Source organism: Quercus suber, unplaced genomic scaffold (assembly GCF_002906115.3).
Source record: "Quercus suber isolate HL8 unplaced genomic scaffold, Cork oak 2.0 scaffold_33, whole genome shotgun sequence".
NCBI classification, from domain to species: Eukaryota; Viridiplantae; Streptophyta; class Magnoliopsida; order Fagales; family Fagaceae; genus Quercus; species Quercus suber.
Genome location: NW_027069498.1, coordinates 626891 through 648288, shown reverse-complemented (window position 1 = coordinate 648288; position 21398 = coordinate 626891). Strand labels below are relative to the sequence as shown.

Genomic DNA, 21398 nt, shown 5'->3' with positions numbered 1-21398 from the left:
TCTACGATCCACGTGTGGTTCTCCTTAGCTGCTAAAACAGCTTGATAACATTCTCGAGCTAGAACTTGGTCTCCTTTGACCTCACCAACACCGTCATCCGTTGGAAATTTCATCTTCAAGCAGTACGTGGATGTGGACGCCTTCTACTTGTTGAGTGCTGGCCTTCCGATGATGACATTATTGATGACGGGCTATCAACTACTAAAAAGTCTATCTGACGAGTTAACTGTTTGGGTCCGTCCCTACTGTGATTGTCAGCGTCACTATGCCTCTAGGATACACCCTGTCACCGCTGAAACTGACGAGCGGAGAGTCAAATGGACGAAGTCTGTTGGGATCCAGCTTCAACTGTTGGAATGCGGAAAAGTAAATGATATCAACAGAGCTACCATTGTCCACGAGGACTCTCTTTGTTTTGAACCTTTCTATAGTGAGCTTTATAACCAAGGGGTCATTGTGTGGCTGTTTCACTCCTCGGGAGTCACTTTCGTTGAAGGTCATATCCTGATCAGTTCGTCTCTGCTTTGGCAGGTGTGCCACATGGACGCTATTCACTTGTCGTTGATGTGTTTTCTTGAGTGACTTGAATGAGCCCCCAGTGGTAGGCCCCCGGCGATCGTCTGTATTTTCCCGACCACGTTTTGGGGGGTTGTGATTGACGACCGTCGTTCCTGGAGGAGGACCCCTGTTGGCGTTTGTTTTCTTCTCGGAATTTGCTGTGTTCCCCCTCTTTAAAATTTCTGCAACTTCCCCCTCCGTATCAACTCTTCTATCTGCTCTTTGAATCCCTACAATCTTCAGTGTAGTGGCGTGATCTTTGTGGAATCGGCAGTATTTACTTTGGTCGCGGACGTGGGAGATGAGTGTAATGGCGTGGCCACTTAAGATAATGCTCGTCCTTAATCTGCGCCAAAATTTTGTCAACAGGCATAACGAGGGGGTGAATTTTACCGTTCGTGGATTTTTGTCATCCTTTTTTCTGACTCCGTCACTGATTTGACGATCTGGACGGTCTCGCTTCTGCCCTCTACGAGTCATCTTCTTTTCTTCCTTTGTCCCTGGTCTGTCCTCGTCCTTGATAGCAGCCAATGCGTCTTCAGCGTTCATGTACTTCTGCACCTTGAGGAGCATTTCAGCCATCGTCTTTGGGGGGTTCTTCGCGAGTGAGCTGACGAGATCCCTGGACCTCAGCCCTGCCTTGGAAGGTCGTCAGCTGCACCATATCGTCGGCTTCGTCTACCTCCAGTGTTTCCCTCGTGAAACGTTGCACATATGACCTCAAGGTTTCTTTTTCTCCCTGCCTGACGGTAAGCAAGTGGTCAGCGGTCCTCTTTGGTCGTTGTTCTCCAATAAAGTGAAGCAGGAAAGCGTTGCTCAACTGCTCGAACGTATCGATTGACGATGTTGGCAACTTCGTGAACCACTCTCGGCAGCTCCCCTGAGTGTAGTAGGGAAGGAGCGACACAAGATTTCATCTGGGGGCTGTTGAAGTCCCAGGGTCGTCTTGAAGGTGTTTAGATGATCTTGAGGGTCCTTCAGCCCGTTGAAGGGCTCGAGCTGAGGTAACCGAAATTTCGACGGCACTGGGCAGTCGAGAACCGCTGTTGTGAATGGTGAATCCGTCGCCCGGACCATCCGATCCACACTCCGCTCTGTTTTCTCTTTGATGGCGTTCCTTAGTTCGTCCATCTCTCTCCTCATCTCCTGAATATCTAAATTTTGCTCGACGGGAGTGTTAGGCCTTCGATGGTCACTTCTTCTGTTGCTATCCCCCTCATCTTCCTGATTTCCCTTCGAACGATTTTCCTCTTGCTGAAGCCGTAATCTCAATTCTTGGTTTTGCTTAGTTAGTTCTTTAACGGTGCTACAAAGGCTTGAACTTGCTGAGCTAGGGTTGCAGCGTCTTGATTAGACTCCATCTTGAAAAGAACAAGAATAGGGAACCACTATTTCGAGTCTGAACACGAAAACAATGTCGTTCCCCACAGACGGTGCCAAACTGATAAGTGTAAACCTGTCAGTGATGTTCGTTGGACAGAGCTAATCCTTCTTCCCTTCGAGATGGACATCGGTGTGGTGCCTGCCACAATGCCTCCGATGCCAAAGTTAGAATAAAGGATTCTCTTTGTAAGAAAAGTAACAAAATGAACAAAAAGAGCAAATACACAATATTCTTTCTTACTTGTCTCTCCCCCTTCCTTCGTGGGAGTGTATGAGTTTTATATCTGTTCTCATCGTCCTTAGCCGTTGGAGGAGTTATGGAGGTCTTAATGCTCCATTGGGTAACGCTTCGGGACTGTGTAATGAGGCATTAATGTCTCCAAACGGTTCGTACAGTTGGAAGTGTAACCGTTCAATTGACTGCATTAAAGGGACTGAATTTCCTTGTCAGTACCGTGGCCTTCTGCGTTGCTCTTCCTGGGGACGTTCTCGTCCGTATGAGGATGATCGTTCTCATAGATGGCTTCATCAGTGCTTATTCACCTCGTCATAACTTATTATTTCAATAGGGATAAATTTAGTCTCAAAATCAAATTAGAAATTACTAATCTCCAAAATAACAAAATGAATATTTAAACTCTAGAAGGTTCTAGAATAAAGAAGGATTTCAAATAATTCATCATTAAATTTTAAAATTTTCTAATTTTTTGATTATGACACAATTTTTGCAAGAAGAACAACGGGTTTTCAAAAAAAAAAAGAAAAAAGAAAAAAAGTACAAATATGTGCGGCCCACTACCATATTGCCATTCTAAGTTCCAATGGCTCTTTCTCCCCCCTCTCTCTCACTGATCTCTTTTCATTCAAAACCATGAACAGCCTCCGTTAGGGTTAGGGTTAGGGTTTTTGATTCTCGGTGCTCTCCCTTTTTCGTGTCTGAAAAACCCCTATTCTCTCTCTGTCAGTCCATGTCTTTTTCTCTAATGGCTTGCCCTTTTGGGCGATGGAGCAGAAGACAACGACGACGTTTCGAGCTCATTAAAGAGCTCTGAAGGTCCACCCTAGAATGGCGGCGGAGGATAAGAGGAGGAAGAAGAAGAATATGGAGGCGAGAAATGTTGGATATGGATTCCATATCCATATCCAACAATACCAACACCAACATCATGGTCAATAAGAGAGTGAAGCGTATTGTGCTCCCTGACATGGTGATTGTTTCTTTTGATCCTATTATTTCTTTTTGTTTGGGTTTTCCTTTTTTTTTTTTTTTAGGATTGAATTTTCTTGTTCTTTTTGGTTGCTTAGAAATTGGAACGAAGTAATGGGTAATGGAAAGAAAGAAAAACTGGGGTGAAATTTGTGCCGGTAAATACAACACCAACAATTAAAGACTTGGACCCAAATTTTGGGGTTGGCTATGGATCCTCAACAGTATTATTCATTGTATTCGAGATCCATTCAACATGTACCAGTAGTGGATCTATTCCTAATAGAGTGACTAAATGTTAAGGTGGATTTTTTCCTGGCCAAAAACCTCTAAACGCCTTTCATTTGTTATTTATTGAAATGATTTGTGAAAAAAGAGTATTGTGTGCAGGAATTATATATTAATTTGTGAAATTAAAGTTGCATTTTGTTTTGGGATTTGTTATTCTGAGTCAATGACTCGATGATGTGTAAGGGAATCACAACATTTTGATATTAAGTTATTCTATAAACATTATATTGTGATTGGGAATTGCAGGATTTAACATGTTCGACTCCCTTCTGTTTATTTAGTTTTATAATAGTTTATTGCATTATGTTTTTCTCCACATGATGCCCGCTCTTTAAATGTTTATGAGTGTTTCACTTATAATAAAGAAAGAATATTTAAGTGAAATGGTAAAAAAAATAGAATCATTAATGTTGGGTGTCTTGTAAAGTAAGGTGTTAAAATAAATAAAGTAGTCCTTTGAGTTGCTAAAAACTAAACTTTTTAACATTATCATTGTGAATACTCTTAGTCTACAACCAAGTTTGTAGTCAAACATTGTCATTTTTATATTTTTTCATAAAAGTTATATAAAAAATTTTCTAATGTAGGTCATTAACAAATGCCCTAAGGTACTGTTAACCAGACTCAAGTTTATAAACTTAAAAATGCTTTTTTATTTTTTTGGTGTGGTAATTACGCTAATCTCCCTTTAAGGTTTAGGAGAATAACTCTCCATCCCAAACCTAAAGAAACTTAATACTATTTATTCATTCCCTCTTAATCCAGAGGAAGTATGGCAATTATTTGTTATTTTCTAGTCTTATTGAGATTTGGATTGCGAATGAGAACAGTTCTATCCAGTATCCACCCTTAAGAACCAAATAAACCCCTCTTCCTCATCCATGTGGATTTGCATTTAGGTATATTTCCATCCTTAAACTTGTTTTTTCTCATAATGTTAAGATGTTTATTTAGATCAAAACATGCTAGGCTATAAGTATCTTGTTTTAATATGCTCGAGTGTTCTTCATGGATGTTTGAATGTTCTTCACTTGTTCTTGGTTGTATTTCACATATGGTTGCTTTCTTATATTGTGACAGCAGAGTAGAGTAGCCATTTATATTGCTATCAAATCCAATATTCCACAAGAGGACTAACCATATAGAATTGGACTGTCACTTTGTTAGGGAAATGATCCAAGTTGGATTGGTTAAGACATTTCATATTCCAACAAAACACCAACTTGCATATCTCTTTACCAAACCACTTGGGCACACTCAATTCTTCAATTTTATTCCAAGATAGGCTTTCTAATATTTATGCTCCATCTTGAGGGAGGAATATTAAAGCACATCAAAATTCTAGATTCAGAGCTTAGTTCATTACTTGCAATGCAAATAGTAAAAAGACTTGTAGTCTTTAGTTTTTATTGCATATTGTTGTTTTACTACAAGTCTCATCCTTCTATAATGGTTCCATACCTCTTCTTATTAAATAGCTACATTAGGCATCCAAATAATTATCAGGATTTTTCCCACTTGGCATAATGGACTTTTATTAGTCTCTTACCATGTAAGAGTTAGTCATATTTTTTTACTTGGTTTAAAAAACCAACCATGCAAAAATAATTTGGTTTTTGCTATTTTTTGTTTTGTATTTTTTATAATTTTATTTAATCTAAGATAGAAATTCCACTCTAGCATAATATAAATGTATGTGTATGTAAAACTCTTTTTAGTGACTTGAACTCCAACCATTGCTCCCAACCCATACAAACTTGCAGTGGTGACTCCAGAAAAAATTTTCAGGGTGTTCCTCAACAAGCATAAATTACACAATCTAATAAAAAAAAAATTTATATATTGACAACAACAACAATCAGAAAATACAAAAATACATAAAATTTACAATTGCCTTCTACGACTTTTCATCTTTTGAAATCGTTGCATAATAGTCTCATTATCAATGCTACAAGCTACAACTTTTTCAATATACACAACTAAGCAATCATTCATCAATTGATCTCCCATTCGATTGCGCAGTTCATTCTTTATATATTTCATTGCTGAAAAACTTATTTCTACCGTTGCAATAGCAACTGGAAGGGTCAAAGCTAGCTTCACAAGCAAATAGACTAATGGATAAGTCTCGTGCTTCCTTGTGCTTACTAACTTTTCAGCAAGTTCACTAACTCCTTGAAGCTCTAAAAAGAAGTCATTGCTGCGCATATCAAAAATGTAATTCTGCAGTTGAGAGTCAAGTGCCAAAATATCTGTCCCAAAAAAATCAGAGGGATAGAACTTAGCTAGACGTATCAATTTTTCCTTATCGAAAGCCACAAATGAATTACTTGGATCCAAGCAAGCCATACAAAGTAGCAAATCGGTATTCACCTCAGAAAAGCGGTTGTTAAGCTCTTGAAGTTGCATATCTATGACTGTGCAAAATAGCTCAACACGATAATGATGTAAATTTGAATTTTTTTGGGTGTTGCATCTCGGCCTCCCACTAACTACAAACATCGCTTCCATGTCCAAGATAGGAATATCATGTGAGTTACAAAATAAAGACACTTCAACCAACAAAGATGCCCATCCATCATCTCTCATCACTTGCAACCGTTGTTTAGACACTTTAACAAGATCCATAGCATTTACTATATCTTGATTTTTTTTTTTTTTGCAATGCTATTGACAACTCATTTGTGATCCCTAAAATATTTTTCATCAAGTGTAGAGCAAAGACTAATTCAAAAGTTAGAATTGACCTCATAATGATCGAGCTTCAACTTTTTGGTCGAAGAGGCCATCTTCTTCAATAATCTCTAATACATCAACAACAGCAGAGAACATCAAAATCAAGTTCAGAATAGTCCCATAATATGATCCCCATTGTGTATCACCAGGACGTTTAAGATTTGTCTCTTGATTCAAACCTTGCCCACTTCTACTTACACCATTCTCTAAATCTTCTTTAATTTCGGCAAATTGTGCATCTCGAAGAGCATCTCGTCTCTTACAAGAGCCTCCAACAATAGTTACTAAATTACTAACCACATAAAAAAAATTCAGCAATGTTAATGTGATTTTTAGCAACAGCAACAAGTGTCAATTGAAGTTGATGAGCAAAATAATGGACATAAAATGCTGACTTGTTCTCTTTCAAAATTAAAGTTTTGAGTCCATTGATATCACCTTGCATATTACTAGCCCCGTCATAACCTTGCCCACGTAGGTTCGACAAACTCAAATTATGTTCACAAAGTAAACCTTCAATAGCATGCTTGAGTGACAAAGCAGTGGTACTTGCTACATGTACAATACCAAGGAACTGCTCTATAATAATTCCTTCTTTGTTCACATAACGAAGAATGAGGGCCATTTGTTCTTTCACTGAGATATCATGTGACTCATTAACTAATATTGAAAAGAACCCATTGTCAAGATCATTGATGATGACTTTGGATGTTTCACGTGCAATTGCATTCACCATATCTTTTTGAATATCAGAGTGGGTAAGCTTGCAATTTTTCCAAGATTTTTGCAACACTTCATTGATAGATTCATTGTGATCCCCCAAAAATTTTAAGAGCTCAAGGAAGTTTCCTTTATCACTTGAACCTTGAGATTCATTGTGACCACGAAAAGCTAATCCTCGGCATAAAAGGAATTTTACGCAATCAACTATTGCATTTAATTGAATCCGATATTCAGTTTTATCTTGTTTTGATTGCTTAACAAAAACATTTTGAATGTGTTGCTTTTCCTTCTGTAGATCTTCACTCTTCTTGACAGCTTGGTTATGAGCACTATTAACTTCTCCAACATGGGAATCTAACTTTGCAACTTGATTCCAAAGTTTGAATCCCTTCGTTACAAAAGTCTCACCTCCCCCTTGCTTACCAACATCTTGCCCAAATAGGTAGCAATAAAAACAAAATGCCGCATCCTTGTCTATACTATATTCCAACCACTTTCTATTTATATACCATTCCGATCTAAATCGACGGGGCTTTCCAGAAAAATATGATACAGGGTAATCCTGAACAACTGGTTGACAAGGGCCTTTTGTTAAATAATATCTTCTGATTTCATCATGATTATTAGGATGATAAGATGATATCTTTTGTCGTAGCCCAGGATCTGAAGGAAGATTTTCTAAATTAAAGTCAATACGAATTCGCTTAGAAGATGTAGATGAATCTTGCACAGGAAATGAATCTTGCACAGGAGATGAATCTTGCATAGGAGATGAATCTTGCACAGGAGATGAATCTTGGGTACGTGGTTTTCTTATCAAATATTTGTCCATAATTCTAGCAAAAGAATAAACAATAAACTATAAGTTTATTTGAAATTATTATTCTTGCATTAATTATAAAATTATTAATTGTTATTTAGCCTAACATAATTTAATTTATTTGTCTTTTATAATGTATTAGTTAATTTAATTATATAGCTTTAATTATTGTTATTTAGCATAACAATAAACTATATTGCTTTAATTTGTTTGTCATTAATTATACTATTTTAATTTATTATATTTGTTTGTCTTTTATTTGCCTTATGCACGTTACACATTCTATGTGCATCACAATAATTAAAACAGTATAATGTGTAGCACATTACACTGCTAATCAACAATCACAAACAATAACCTGCCAATCAGAAAATTTCACAATCACAATAGACAATTTACTTCACACTAAAAGACAATCAATATATTACTAACACATTGACCAACACCAACACTGCAACACACGTTACACAAGAACCAACACCAACAAGCAACAGGGAAGATAAGGCCAAATTCAAAAAAAGAAAAAAGAAAAAAATGAAAGAGGCAAAAGCAAGCAATTCGGCCAGCCAATCTGACCAATTGCTTGCCTCTCGGATCTCGGTGCTCGCCAGTCGGACCTCGTGCTAGGTATTTCTCTCTCTTTACTCTTTTTCTCTCTTTTTCTCTAAGTCTCTCAGTTTCTCTCTTTACCTATGAAATGCAAAACTAAAATGAACTCTCTCTCTCTTTATTCTTAACTTTAGTACCGGTAACTCTCTCTCTCTACATAATTATATAATTTATATGCTTTTGCCTGCTTTTTTTTTTTCTTTTCTTTTTTTGTCTTTTTGAATTTGTCCTTATCTATCCTATTGGTCAGTGTGTTGGTGTAATGGTGTTGGTGAACACCATTACACCAACACACAGACCAATAGGATTAGGACAAATTCAAAAAGACAAAAAAAGAAAAAAAAAATAAAAAAAAGAGCAAAAGCAAGCAATTGGTCATATTGGCTGGCCAAATTGCTTGCTTTTGCCTCTTTCTTTTTTTTCTTTTTTTTTTTTGTTGAATTTGGCCTTATCTTCCCTGTTGCTTGTTAGTGTTGGTCAATGTGTTAGTAATATATTGATTGTCTTTTAGTGTGAAGTAAATTGTCTATTGTGATTGTGAAATTTTCTGATTGGCAGGTTATTGTTTGTGATTTTTGATTAGCAGTGTAATGTGCTACACATTATACTGTTTTAATTATTGTGATGCACATACAATGTGTAACGTGCATAAGGCAAATAAAAGACAAACAAATATAATAAATTAAAATAGTATAATTAATGACAAACAAATTAAAGCAATATAGTTTATTGTTATGCTAAATAACAATAATTAAAGCTATATAATTAAATTAACTAATACATTATAAAAGACAAATAAATTAAATTATGTTAGGCTAAATAACAATTAATAATTTTATAATTAATGCAAGAATAATAATTTCAAACAAACTTATAGTTTATTGTTTATTCTTTTGCTAGAATTATGGACAAATATTTGATAAGAAAACCACGTACCCAAGATTCATTTCCTGTGCAAGAGTCATCTCCTGTGCCAGATTCATTTCCTGTGCAAGATTCATCTACATCTTCTAAGCGAATTCGTATTGACTTTAATTTAGAAAATCTTCCTTCAGATCCTGGGCTACGACAAAAGATATCATCTTATCATACTAATAATCATGATGAAATCAGAAGATATTATTTAACAAAAGGCCCTTGTCAACCAGTTGTTTAGGATTACCCTGTATCATATTTTTCTGGAGAGCCCCGTCGATTTAGATCGGAATGGTATATAAATAGAAAGTGGTTGGAATATAGTATAGACAAGGATGCGACATTTTTTTTTTATTGCTACCTATTTGGGCAAGATGTTGGTAAGCAAGGGGGAGGTGAGACTTTTGTAACGAAGGGATTTAAACTTTGGAATCAAGTTGCAAAGTTAGATTCCCATGTTGGAGAAGTTAATAGTGCTCATAACCAAGCTGTCAAGAAGAGTGAAGATCTACAGAAGGAAAAGCAACATATTCAAAATGTTTTTGTTAAGCAATCAAAACAAGATAAAACTGAATATCGGATTCAATTAAATGCAATAGTTGATTGCGTAAAATTCTTTTTATGCTAAGGATTAGCTTTTCGTGGTCACGATGAATCTCAAGGTTCAAGTGATAAAGGAAACTTCCTTGAGCTCTTAAAATTTTTGGGGGATCACAATGAATCTATATAAGCAAGGGGGAGGTGAGACTTTTGTAACGAAGGGATTCAAACTTTGGAATCAAGTTGCAAAGTTAGATTCCCATGTTGGAGAAGTTAATAGTGCTCATAACCAAGCTGTCAAGAAGAGTGAAGCTCTACAGAAGGAAAAGCAACACATTCAAAATGTTTTTATTAAGCAATAAAAACAAGATAAAACTGAATATCGGATTCAATTAAATGCAATAGTTGATTATGTAAAATTCTTTTTATGCTAAGGATTAGCTTTTCGTGGTCACGATGAATCTCAAGGTTCAAGTGATAAAGGAAACTTCCTTGAGCTCTTAAAATTTTTGGGGGATCACAATGAATCTATCAATGAAGTGTTGCAAAAATCTTGGAAAAATTGCCAGCTTACCCACTCTGATATTCAAAAAGACATGGTGAATGCAATTGCACGTGAAACATCCAAAGTCATCATCAACGATCTTGACAATGGGTTCTTTTCAATATTAGTTAATGAGTCACGTGATATCTCGGTGAAAGAACAAATGGCCCTCGTTCTTCGTTATGTGAACAAAGAAAGAATTATTATAGAGCGGTTCCTTGGTATTGTACATGTAGCAAGCACCACTGCTTTGTCACTCAAGCATGCTATCGAAGGTTTACTTTGTGAACATAATTTGAGTTTGTCGAACCTACGTGGACAAGGTTATGACGGGGCTAGTAATATGCAAGGTGATATCAATGGACTCAAAACTTTTATTTTGAAAGAGAACAAGTCAGCATTTTATGTCCATTGTTTTGCTCATCAACTTCAATTGACACTTGTTGCTGTTGCTAAAAATCACACTAACATTGCTGAATTTTTTTATGTGGTTAGTAATTTAGTAACTATTGTTGGAGGCTCTTGTAAGAGACGAGATGCTCTTCGAGATGCACAATGATAAGGAGAAATCATAGCATACAACACCATAGGCTTAACCCGTCGGCTGAAGGGTTAAGTCATGAAGGATGCTGACTCTAACGCTGACGAACAGGGACAGGCTGACGGGGAAGGGAATCCGCGAAGAGCTTAAGGGGCTGATTTCGTTCAAAGGCTGATGACCCTTCATGGCTGAAGGGAATGAGGCAAGCTGACGGGTCAGAGGCCGACGGTTCTAATAAAATCATGACTTGTACTCCACGCTCAATGATAGAGTCCTATAAGGAAAGGATTCCGCAATCTATGCTCATAAGGATTCCTATATGGAAAAGACTTCTACTCCAAGAAAGAGAGGTCAACCCTCTACTACTATAAAAGCTCCAATACTCTCATAAATCGAGGTACGCATAATTAACCCCTCTCTAGCACTCTAGAGTTGAAAAAAGTTCTAACTTGACCTTCGGAGGGTATTTGGTCGGCACCACACCGGTGCTCTCTGTTAGGTCCTCTTTTCTTTGTGCAGGTGTCGTTTCGAGGGTACGAGCATTGTGTAACTCACTGTTGATATTTTCGGCATCATCAGTTGGCGCCGTCTGTGGGAAACTCGTAATTAAGCCATACTATCAGTGTCTAAGCAACGGTTGCAAGTGATGAGAGATGATGGATGGGCATCTTTGTTGGTTGAAGTATCTTTATTTTGCAACTCACATGTGATTCCTATCTTGGACATGGAAGCGATGTTTGTAGTTAGTGGGAGGCCGAGACGCAACACCCAAAAAAATTCAAATTTACATCATTATCGTGTTGAGCTATTTTGCACAGTCATAGATATGCAACTTCAAGAGCTTAACAACCGCTTTTCTGAGGTGAATACCGATTTGCTACTTTGTATGGCTTGCTTGGATCCAAGTAATTCATTTGTTGCTTTCGATAAGGAAAAATTGATACGTCTAGCTAAGTTCTATCCCTCTGATTTTCTTGGGACAGATATTTTGGCACTTGACTCTCAACTGCAGAATTACATTTTTGATATGCGCAGCAACGACTTCTTTTTAGAGTTTCAAGGAGTTAGTGAACTTGCTGAAAAGTTAGTGAGCACAAGGAAGCACGAGACTTATCCATTAGTCTATTTGCTTGTGAAGCTTGGTTTGACCCTTCCAGTTGCTACTGCAACGGTAGAAAGAAGTTTTTCAGCAATGAAATATATAAAGAATGAACTGCGCAATCGAATGGGAGATCAATTGATGGATGATTGCTTAGTTGTGTATATTGAAAAAGATATAGCTTGTAGCATTGATAATGAGCCTATTATGCAACGATTTCAAACGATGAAAACTCGTAGAAGGCAATTGTAAATTTTATGTATTTGTGTATTTTCTGATTGTTGTTGTTGTCAATATAAATTTTTTTTTTATTAGATTGTGTAATTTATGCTTGTTGAGGAACACCCTGAAAAATTTTTCTGGAGTCGCCACTGCTCCAATTAGATTGATTTTTTTAAATATTTGTTAGTTTTCTTTACAAATAGTTTTGAAAATAAAGTAGGGGTATAATAAGAATATTAGTAAATTAATTATTTTTATTTTTAGAAACAGGACAATATTTTGGAACATCTCAAAATGGAATAGAGGACAAACAAACTAGGACGGATGGAGTATGTTCTTGGAAAATGTTTCGTTGTGATGGGTTGCCCATGCCATTGACATTATTTGCGGAGACCTAGACTCAACAAAAGGCCAAAGCATCAATTGTCATCTCTTAACTCATTTATTGCCTTCTTGGAAAAAAAATTTCATAATAAATTTAGTCTATATCACTAGTATTATGGACTTTGCATTATTTGAGATAACTTACACCATGACAATTGAACAAAGCACCAATTATTTTATAAATCATGTCTAGTGCCTTCTTGGAAACTCTTTCATAGTGAATACTAGTCTATATCACTAGTATTATGAATTTAGAATTATTTGAGGTAACTTAGGTCATGATAGTTGAAGAAAGCGACAGTTGTCCTTTCTTAACTTGTATTTATTGCTTTCTTGGAAATTCTTTCAACACACACACACAATGTAAGTCTATCATTATCCTTGATCACAATACAAGTGAAAAAATTGTGCGATCTACCACATTTATGATTTTTTCCTTGGGTTTTTGGGATTTCTCTTTTCTTTGAAAAATATTAAAAATATTACGCATTTTACTACATAAACTTTTATAGATTAATGTGGTAATAAGTGCGATTGTTGGATTTTAAAATTTTAATTAATGAGTGTTTGAATTTTATTTATTTGTTTATTTGTGATTTGCAACACGACAGTTTGTAAAGACAATATAGTAAAGTCTAGGGTCGGACTGTGACAATTTTATGCCTAAGGCAACAATTTTATTTGAGGCTTTTTATTTTATTTTTTTCAAATATCATTTAGATGTCATTATAAAATTTTATATTGTAACTCTGATTTTTTAATTTCATTTTTCTTGCTTTTTTATATACAAAATTACTAACTATGTTTCTAAATTTAAGTTTTTCTAACATCTACTTTTAGATTTTGAGCCGATTTTGGAGTATCATGTGCAAGCATTTGAATGTTTGATATATAAAAAAGTGTTAATTTCCCTCTAAAATGATGTGAGTTTATTTGCTTTTGTTATGTAATTCCAACATGCTTTTAATGTGGTATTATCTTTTTGCATATGACTTCTATGGGTTTGCTTTTAAAATGATGTGTGCTTGATCAACACAGTTTCCCCCATTGCAAATGAAGCAGGGATGCTTCAAAATTTTATTGTTTGCTAGTTGTTTCCTTTTTCCAAGTTTGGTAGGATTTTTTTTTTTCATTCATATTAAGGATAATCAATCCATGCTGTTTAGACAGCATCTATTTTCATTAGGTCTGGAATGCTTTGATCGAATGAAACTTCATGTAAAGTTGGCACTTGTCATTATCACTGCTCAGTGAAATCCCATTTTCAGGGTGCAATTTTACCCTTTGATATAGTAATCAAACCTTTTAATGTTTTCCCAATTGGTGCATTCTTTGTTAAGAGAATTGAAATATTCTCAAGTGCCACATCAGAGATAATAATAAATTAAATTTTGACCTTTTATTTCATTTGGTTCAATGTTTCAAGAACTTTCATATTAAAAAAATAAATATTCTTAACTTGTTTTCTTTGGTTCAATGTTTCAAGACTTTTCCTCTCTGACACATACAAATTCTTCACATTTCAATTCACCAAATAAAGTGATAAATGGTGAAATAAAATTGAAATCTAATTTCTAAATTTGATTTTGGTATTGAGAGAGAGAGAGAGAGAGAGAGAGAGAGATTATTTAGTGTGTGGTCATGTGAAAGATTGTATGGCTAATATTGACAATCCATGGTGTGGGAGAGAGACATAAAAAATTGAAATCTCAAGTCGTTATGAGAAATTGACTTGAATGATAATTTGATGCATTCATATAATTTTATTTTTGTTTAAAAATTTTGGATTTCATATCAGTTGGGTTTTTATTATTCCCACCATTTTAGAGGCCTTCTTGAAGTGAGGGAGCTCACATTATTTTTAATTATAAAAAAATAATTATTAATTTAAAATTTTTGCGGCGCTAGGGCTAGGCAATGGCTTAAGTGGCCTTGCCCAAGGGCTAGCCCAACTCATTGCGCCAATATTTTTTAATTTATTTTTTCACGTTAAAATTACATCCTTATATATTTTTGTAGTATTCATAGCATTTTCACCTCTTTGGTGAAAGCACATATCGTTTTTAAGTCTTTTGTCTTTTCTAAATGAAAATGAATAATTTTTGTCCACCTTTTATTTTAGTCAAAAATCAAATTCCAAGGTGGTGGGTGTAAAGATATAATGTACGTCAGAGTCTTCAACTCTCGTGGTCTATGTTATCTCAAATAATGCAAAATTCATGATAATAGTGATAGAGACTAACATTTACCATGAAACACTTTCCAAAAAAGCACTGGATACGAATTTATAAAAGGTAGTTGATTTGTTGTGGTCTAAGTTCTTGGTATTTAGTTGAGTCCAAGTCTTCTAGGGAAAAGTTAAGGGATGCCTTACCAATTGCCCCAAAGTCTTTGGCCTTAATTTTCTTGAGTTTAGGTATTCTCAATTAATGCAAAGTTGGTGGTACCAATAGACTAGTCATAACTAAACATTTTCCAAGATAGTACTAGATACGAAATTAGGATCAACACCATTCAAACCAAAGACTTTGGCCTGTTCTTGAGTGATGGTTTTTTTGAGTAGGACATAACTGCAAAATTACAGACGAAAGAACACAAATCACCGTCTGATATAAGTATATGTAGCATTCTGGCTCTATCGTTGCCTACATTTGTATTAGTAGTGGATGTAGCTTTCCTGCTTGTTGAATGGATTAGACAAAAACTAAGATAGAGAGGAAAATGTGAAAGAATTAGATAGAAACAAAAATAAATAAATAAATAAGTGTGTCATTTTTCTTCTGTTTCTTTTATTTTTGTCTCTCACGGATCTAAGAATTTGGTAAATTTATGTAAAAAAAGTGCAACAACATTATAAGATCAACCAAAAGTCAAATTTCATTTGTGTGAAACTATATTAGTAAGGTTTACTTCCCTCAATCAAAGTATTTACTCATCAAAAGAAAATAAATTATCTTCTTGCACCTTTTTTATTTAGAAAAGATCACCATCGTGGAAAGACACCATGTTGCGAACTGCAAAGTCTTAGTCCAGCTAATCTCAGATAATGGATGAACAGGACTCAGCCGACAAAGAGAGTGATTGTTGTGAGTGGGAAGGTGTCAAGTGCAACATCACTATGAAGCATTTTGCAAGAACGTATTACATACAAATTACGAAAACACCATTGACACCAAAGTTTTTGGCATCTTCTTGAGTTTAGGACTTTAGGTATTCTCAAGTCATCACTACGAAACATTTTCTATGAAAGCACTATTGAAGCCAAAGGATCTAGCCTCTTCTTGAGTGTGTAGACTTCTCGAACCAAAGCTCATCATATCAGAGTCATGAACTAGTGTTCACTTTGAAATACTTTTTACGAAGGCACTAAATGCGAGTTGACTTGGGGAAGCACAACTGATGCCAAATCTTAGGCCTTTTGTTGAGTCCAAATCATCTCAGATAATGCAAAAGCAGCAAAACTCATAAAACGGTATGGGCTAGTCATCCATAGCAAACATTTGTCAAGAATCTATTAGAGATGAATTAGGAAAGTACCATTAAGGCCTAAATCTCTGGACTCTTCTTGATTTTAGGTCTCCTCAAATAATGCAAACAGAATAATACAAAGGGTATGGGTTAGTCATCAAAATAATATTTTCTAAGAAAGTACTAGATAAAAAATTGAGAAAGCACCATTGACGGCAAAGTCTTTGGCTTCGTGTTAAGTTTCTTTTTGTGTAGGACCAAATTCCCAAATTATAACAGAAAGAAAAGTGCTGTGAAAATAAATTGTTTACGCAAGATTAAAGAAAGGAGAAAAAAAAAAAAAAAAATTAGACATAGAAAATTTATGTGTTTTGACAATTTGCCTATGTGTATAGACGGTAACAAAGAAAATTCCCACTATAAAATAAGGAGATTACAATAGTAGTACACATGCACTTTCACAATACCAAAACCCCAAATACACCCTTAATTCTCTCTCACAAAGAATAAAGAACACCCTATTTTATTTTCCCTAGAGCTTGTAGCACCGTTCTTTCTCACCCACATAAACATAGTCACATAACCATATATTCATATTAGGCTAGGCTGGTTTGTGCTTCCTAATTCTATTTAGAGTAGGAAGCAGTAGTCTTGTCTTACATGAATCCAAAACCATTTAGGAAGCTCAACATTCAGCCTTATTCATTTAGCTATTTTATCAAGTGTTCTGTTAAGTTTCTCAGCTCTTCCATTTTGTTGAGGTGTTCTAGGTACAGTATAATACCTCTTGATTAGGGGCGGTTTGCTACATTTGAGGGCTTTAGGTGAAAATTAATTTGACATTTTTTTAAATATATTTAAATGACTTTTTTTTTTTTTGAGAAAAAAAGATTTAATATTACTTAAAAATCTATTATCTTGTTTTAGATACAAAATTACTAATTAATCACGTAGAATTTTTTTTCTTCAAAAAATTTATAGACACAAAAAAATTGACAAAACTTTTCACAGCTGTTGATGTGGCAAATAGATAGTTGTAAGTAAAAAGGTGATGTCAGTGGTAGATCTAGATGAAAACTAGTAAAAGTTTGCTAACTTAACTGTTGTGAAAAATGTTGTGAAATTCTGTAAACCCACTACTAAAATTACTTTTTTACCCACCAATAACAGCTAGTAGCAACTTGCTACTTAAAATTTGTTGTGAAAAATGTTGTGGACGTATCATTTTTCTCTCTCATTTTTCTTGTTTTTCATTTGATAAAAAATATTATTTTATTTATTGACTAATATTTGGGCTGAGTTAATACTATGAAAATAAAAAAAATTACTCTATTGGTTGAAATTTGGAGGTCTTTTTCTACCTGGAGCCTTAAGCGACCGCCTCATTTGCTTCTATAGTAGAGCTGACCAAATTCTTGATGTCATGCTTTTCACAAAACTTCAAGAACTCCTTGTTCATGTACTCAATGCCATTATCAATTCTAACGCACTTGACCTTCCTTCCAATTTGGTTTCCACTTCTTAAATTTTGCAAAGACATCAAACTTGTTTTTTAAGAAGTAAATCCAAACTTTTTTGAAATAGTCTTTTGGGTCAAGTAATGTCTCTATATGTTATATTAAATGCTCATTTAATGGTTGTCCATGTTATTATCTTCCCAACAAAAACAAATAACGAAAGTAAGTAAATAATAGTCACTACAAAGAACACGCTTTGCATTATTAGACCAACTGCAATACTATAACGTGGACCGTTTGATGTAAGTATATATGTAGCATACTTGTGGCTATTTTAACTGAAGAACACTTTGTTCAGAGAAAACTTTGTCTTATTTTTGTCACGAAAATTCAGGAAAAGAAAAATTAGATGAGTTGAGACATTTTTGCTTTTTGGTGGAGTTAGTTTTTCAATTGGATTTTAATGGGTGCTTTGGTTGCGGGGCGCAAGAGAGAATAGCTTTGTTACAACTCAAAGCTTCCATGATCAACTTTACAGATGAAAGTAATTTTACATCTTGGGACTCAAGCAAAAATATTATGAGATCAACCAAAACTTAAATCCCTTTTATAAAAGTATATCCACAAGTTTATTGGTTCTTTTTTCTTCTCTCAATGTAAGTATTCATTCATCAAAAGAAAAGAAAAGAAAATATCTTCTTCTGCCTTTTCTATTTAGAAAAGGTTGTCATTGTAGTGGGTGGAAAGACACCATGATGCAGAGTCTTAGTCTTTGGTCATCTTGTTTCTCACATAGAAAAAAAAAAAAAAAACAAGAATAAAAGATTCTTGGTCATCTCACCAAATAATGGATGTTACTTTTTTGCTTTCGAAAACAAGTACAGATATGATCTGAGAAAGCTCCTTTGTATAGGGCGAAGCCAGGTGGGGTCCAAAAGGGCCTGGGCCTCGACCTTAAGGGAAAAGGGAAAAGTATATTCTCCACAAATTTATATTTGGCTTCTTCTTTCAAAAGCCTTGGCCCCCTTTTTCTTATAATTTTACATTGATCTCATTAATAATGTAGTAAGAAATAATAGTATTTTGTGTCTAGTAATGTACCATGTACAAAACAATGTTTTTGTGCCTTTGTTCTTTGTTATTAGTTTATTAATACTAAATTGAATTTTTTTTGGATTTTTTTTTTCTTATACTTTGCCTTTCTAATTCGAAATTCTAGCTCCATTCTTGCCTACCTTGCCTACCTTTGTATTAGTAGTGGATGTAGCTTTGCTACTTGTTGAATGGATTAGACAAAAACTAAGATAGAGAGGAAAACATGAATGAATTAGATAGGAAAAAACAAATATGTGTTGTTTTTCTTCTATTTTCTTTTATTTTTTTCTCTCTCAAAGATCTAGGAATTTGGTAAATTCCTATAACAAAGTGCAACAACATTATGAAATCAACCAAAATTGAAACCTCTTTTGTGTGAAACTATATCAGCAAGGACATTAATTGGTTCTTTTAATTTACTTCCCTCAATCAAAGTATTTATTCATCAAAAGAAAATAAATTATCTTCTTGCACCCATTTTTTTTTAGAAAAGATCGTCAGGTGGAAAGACACCATGATACACAAGATATGATATGAGAAAGTTGTATGTGTAGTGGGTGTAGCTTTCTTGCTTGTTAAAGGGATTAGATAAAAGGGAAATTAAGAGAGAAAGGAAAATGTGAGTACGTATTAGATAGGTAAAAAGAAGAAGTTAGAAATGAAAAAGTGTCCGAAAGTTTATCAACTCAATAGTGTACATAGTATTGATGATTGGTGATAATTGGAAACTTGGAATAGCTTTAAGAGAAGTGCTTTGCATTATTTGAGCAATTGTAATACTGTGTAATGCTATTTTGCATGGACATCGAGATGGGTATGGGTACGGGGTGCAACAATTCTTGAAAAACAAGAGTAAAATATGTTAGGTGTTAGACAATTAATTAATATTTATATTTAGGTATATTTTAAAATATTTTTAGACATAATTTATGTTTATTTTAGGTTTTAAATTAAGTAATAGCAGTAAAAAAGTACAATAACACCCAATGAAGTACAATTCTCCATAGTATGAGCACTTGAATTCCTAATTCACTAGTGGAAAACTATCAATCAATCTATCAGTGCTCATTTTATGTACAATATTTAAATTTAATAAACAAACAAATTGTACCCAGTCACAACAAATGCCAAACAAAAAAACAAATGCTAAAAAAAAAAAAAACACAAACTTATAAAACCCAGAAAACCAAAAAATATAGTCTAAAAGAGGCTCGTACCAAAAGTTGTTTTAGTTTGGTCAAAGAAATAAAATATTTCAGTATCATTTCAAAATTATGGTTAATTATATATATATATGGTGGATTTGTCAATATTCGCATCCAATTAAAAATATTGAGTTGGTGTAACATTACTTAGAGTTACACCAAATGTAACTTAAACCCTTTATATATATATATATATATACACACACACATATTTAAAAGTCGTTATTATAATTATAATTTTATTTGTCTCACATAATATATATTAGTAATAATTATACGTAGATTTTTATTTTTATTTTTTCCCTAAATAAGATACACCAATTGTTAGAATGTTAAATAGAAAATAAATAAAATAGAAAAAAAAATTAAAAATTTAAGGCTAAAGCCTACAATACACGGCTGTGTCGGTAGACAAAGACAAAGTTTTGAAGAGTTGAAAGTGTTTATTCAAAACTCTGAACTTTATCAGAGTTATTCACAACTTTGTATGGGACCACAATGTACAGGCCGGCTGGACAAAAAACAATGAATAGGCTCTTAAAAACAAATTCTTTCTTTCGCTTTATTTTCAGTCTCATATATATATATGAGATGGGTTCAAGTTACACCTGCTGTAACTTCACAGGAGTTACACCTTTTATGGACCATTAATTACTATTAGATCTAAGAGTCAAAAAACACTCATAGTAATGTCATTATTACTCGCTAGATATTAGTGATTTAGGCATTAACTCTTATTATTAAAGAAAAAAAAAATCATAGCACTAATTGATAGAGAAAGGTTGAGAGGAGAGAAAGGCTACGGCTCACCGGACATCGTTGTCCCATTGCTCTGGTCTTTCTCGCTGCTGATATTGTTGTCCTTGGCCGCAATTTGTGGTTTTTTAATAGCAACTGATATATGTAGTGTACACACAAAAACCATACCTACGAAAGCCGAATAAATGGAAATTGTAATTCTAATGTTTTGATCTATGTATAACCAATTGGAAAACACTAAAGTGAGTGAACAGTAAACACGATCAACTAAAGGGATGAATGGATCAAATCTAAGTGAAAACAAACAACAAAAAATATATAAATATACAGAGAGATTTTAGTTACTTGTTATGTGTGATTGGTGATCTTTTACAAGAGATAGAGAGGGGTTCAATTTCAAGGCTTAATGAAGAATCTTTAACAACAACAACAGGTACATATATGGAGCTCAAGAGAAATTCTAAATGGAGGAGTACAATTTATCACTGATTCCATTCCACGGTCCAGATTGTGCCTATTTATTTATTAGTTATTCTAGGAAACCATGAAACAGCGGTGGAAGCCAAGGATGGTGAGATCAACGGCAGGAACAACGAGCAGTTGTGGGAGCACAGAGTCCGGCGAGCCTCAACCTCTCTTTGTATCACCGTTGAATCCAAATTTTTCTCTCTCCATTGGTTTGGGCGTCTAGCTTTGGCAATCTAGTTGCACATGAGTTTCACATGAGCTCCGTTAGTGAGTTTAAACGGCAAAGTAACAAATGTATTGATTTGGAAAAAGAAATACGGAGGAAGAAGATGATGATATGGAAGATAAAAAAAAAAAAAAAAAAAAAAGGTTAA

General features: G+C 34.4%; 4 protein-coding genes across 4 annotated transcripts in view; 2 read left to right on the top strand and 2 right to left on the bottom strand.

Moving 5' to 3' along the window:
• Positions 1–222: 222 nt before the first annotated feature.
• On the bottom strand, positions 223–1140 carry LOC136066384 (uncharacterized). Its single transcript, XM_065770631.1, has one exon. It carries the CDS (start codon positions 1138–1140, stop codon positions 223–225), a length of 918 nt encoding a protein of 305 aa, XP_065626703.1.
• Positions 1141–6187: 5047 nt separating this feature from the next.
• On the bottom strand, positions 6188–7730 carry LOC136066383 (uncharacterized). The gene is made up of 2 exons (XM_065770630.1): positions 6571–7730; positions 6188–6467 (listed from the first exon to the last, which is right to left on the bottom strand). The coding sequence occupies exons 1-2, from the start codon at positions 7728–7730 to the stop codon at positions 6188–6190; spliced, it is 1440 nt and encodes a 479-aa protein (XP_065626702.1).
• A 1501-nt stretch (positions 7731–9231) lies between these two features.
• LOC112024303 (uncharacterized) lies at positions 9232–10885 on the top strand. The gene is made up of 2 exons (XM_065770629.1): positions 9232–9349; positions 10218–10885. The coding sequence occupies exons 1-2, from the start codon at positions 9232–9234 to the stop codon at positions 10883–10885; spliced, it is 786 nt and encodes a 261-aa protein (XP_065626701.1).
• Positions 10886–11591: 706 nt separating this feature from the next.
• The window catches only part of LOC111982930 (cuscuta receptor 1-like), a 16666-nt gene continuing 6859 nt past the window's right edge, over positions 11592–21398 (top strand). The window contains 1 exon segment of the mRNA XM_065770628.1: positions 11592–12150. Coding sequence (XP_065626700.1) covers positions 11592–12150 — 559 coding nt within the window.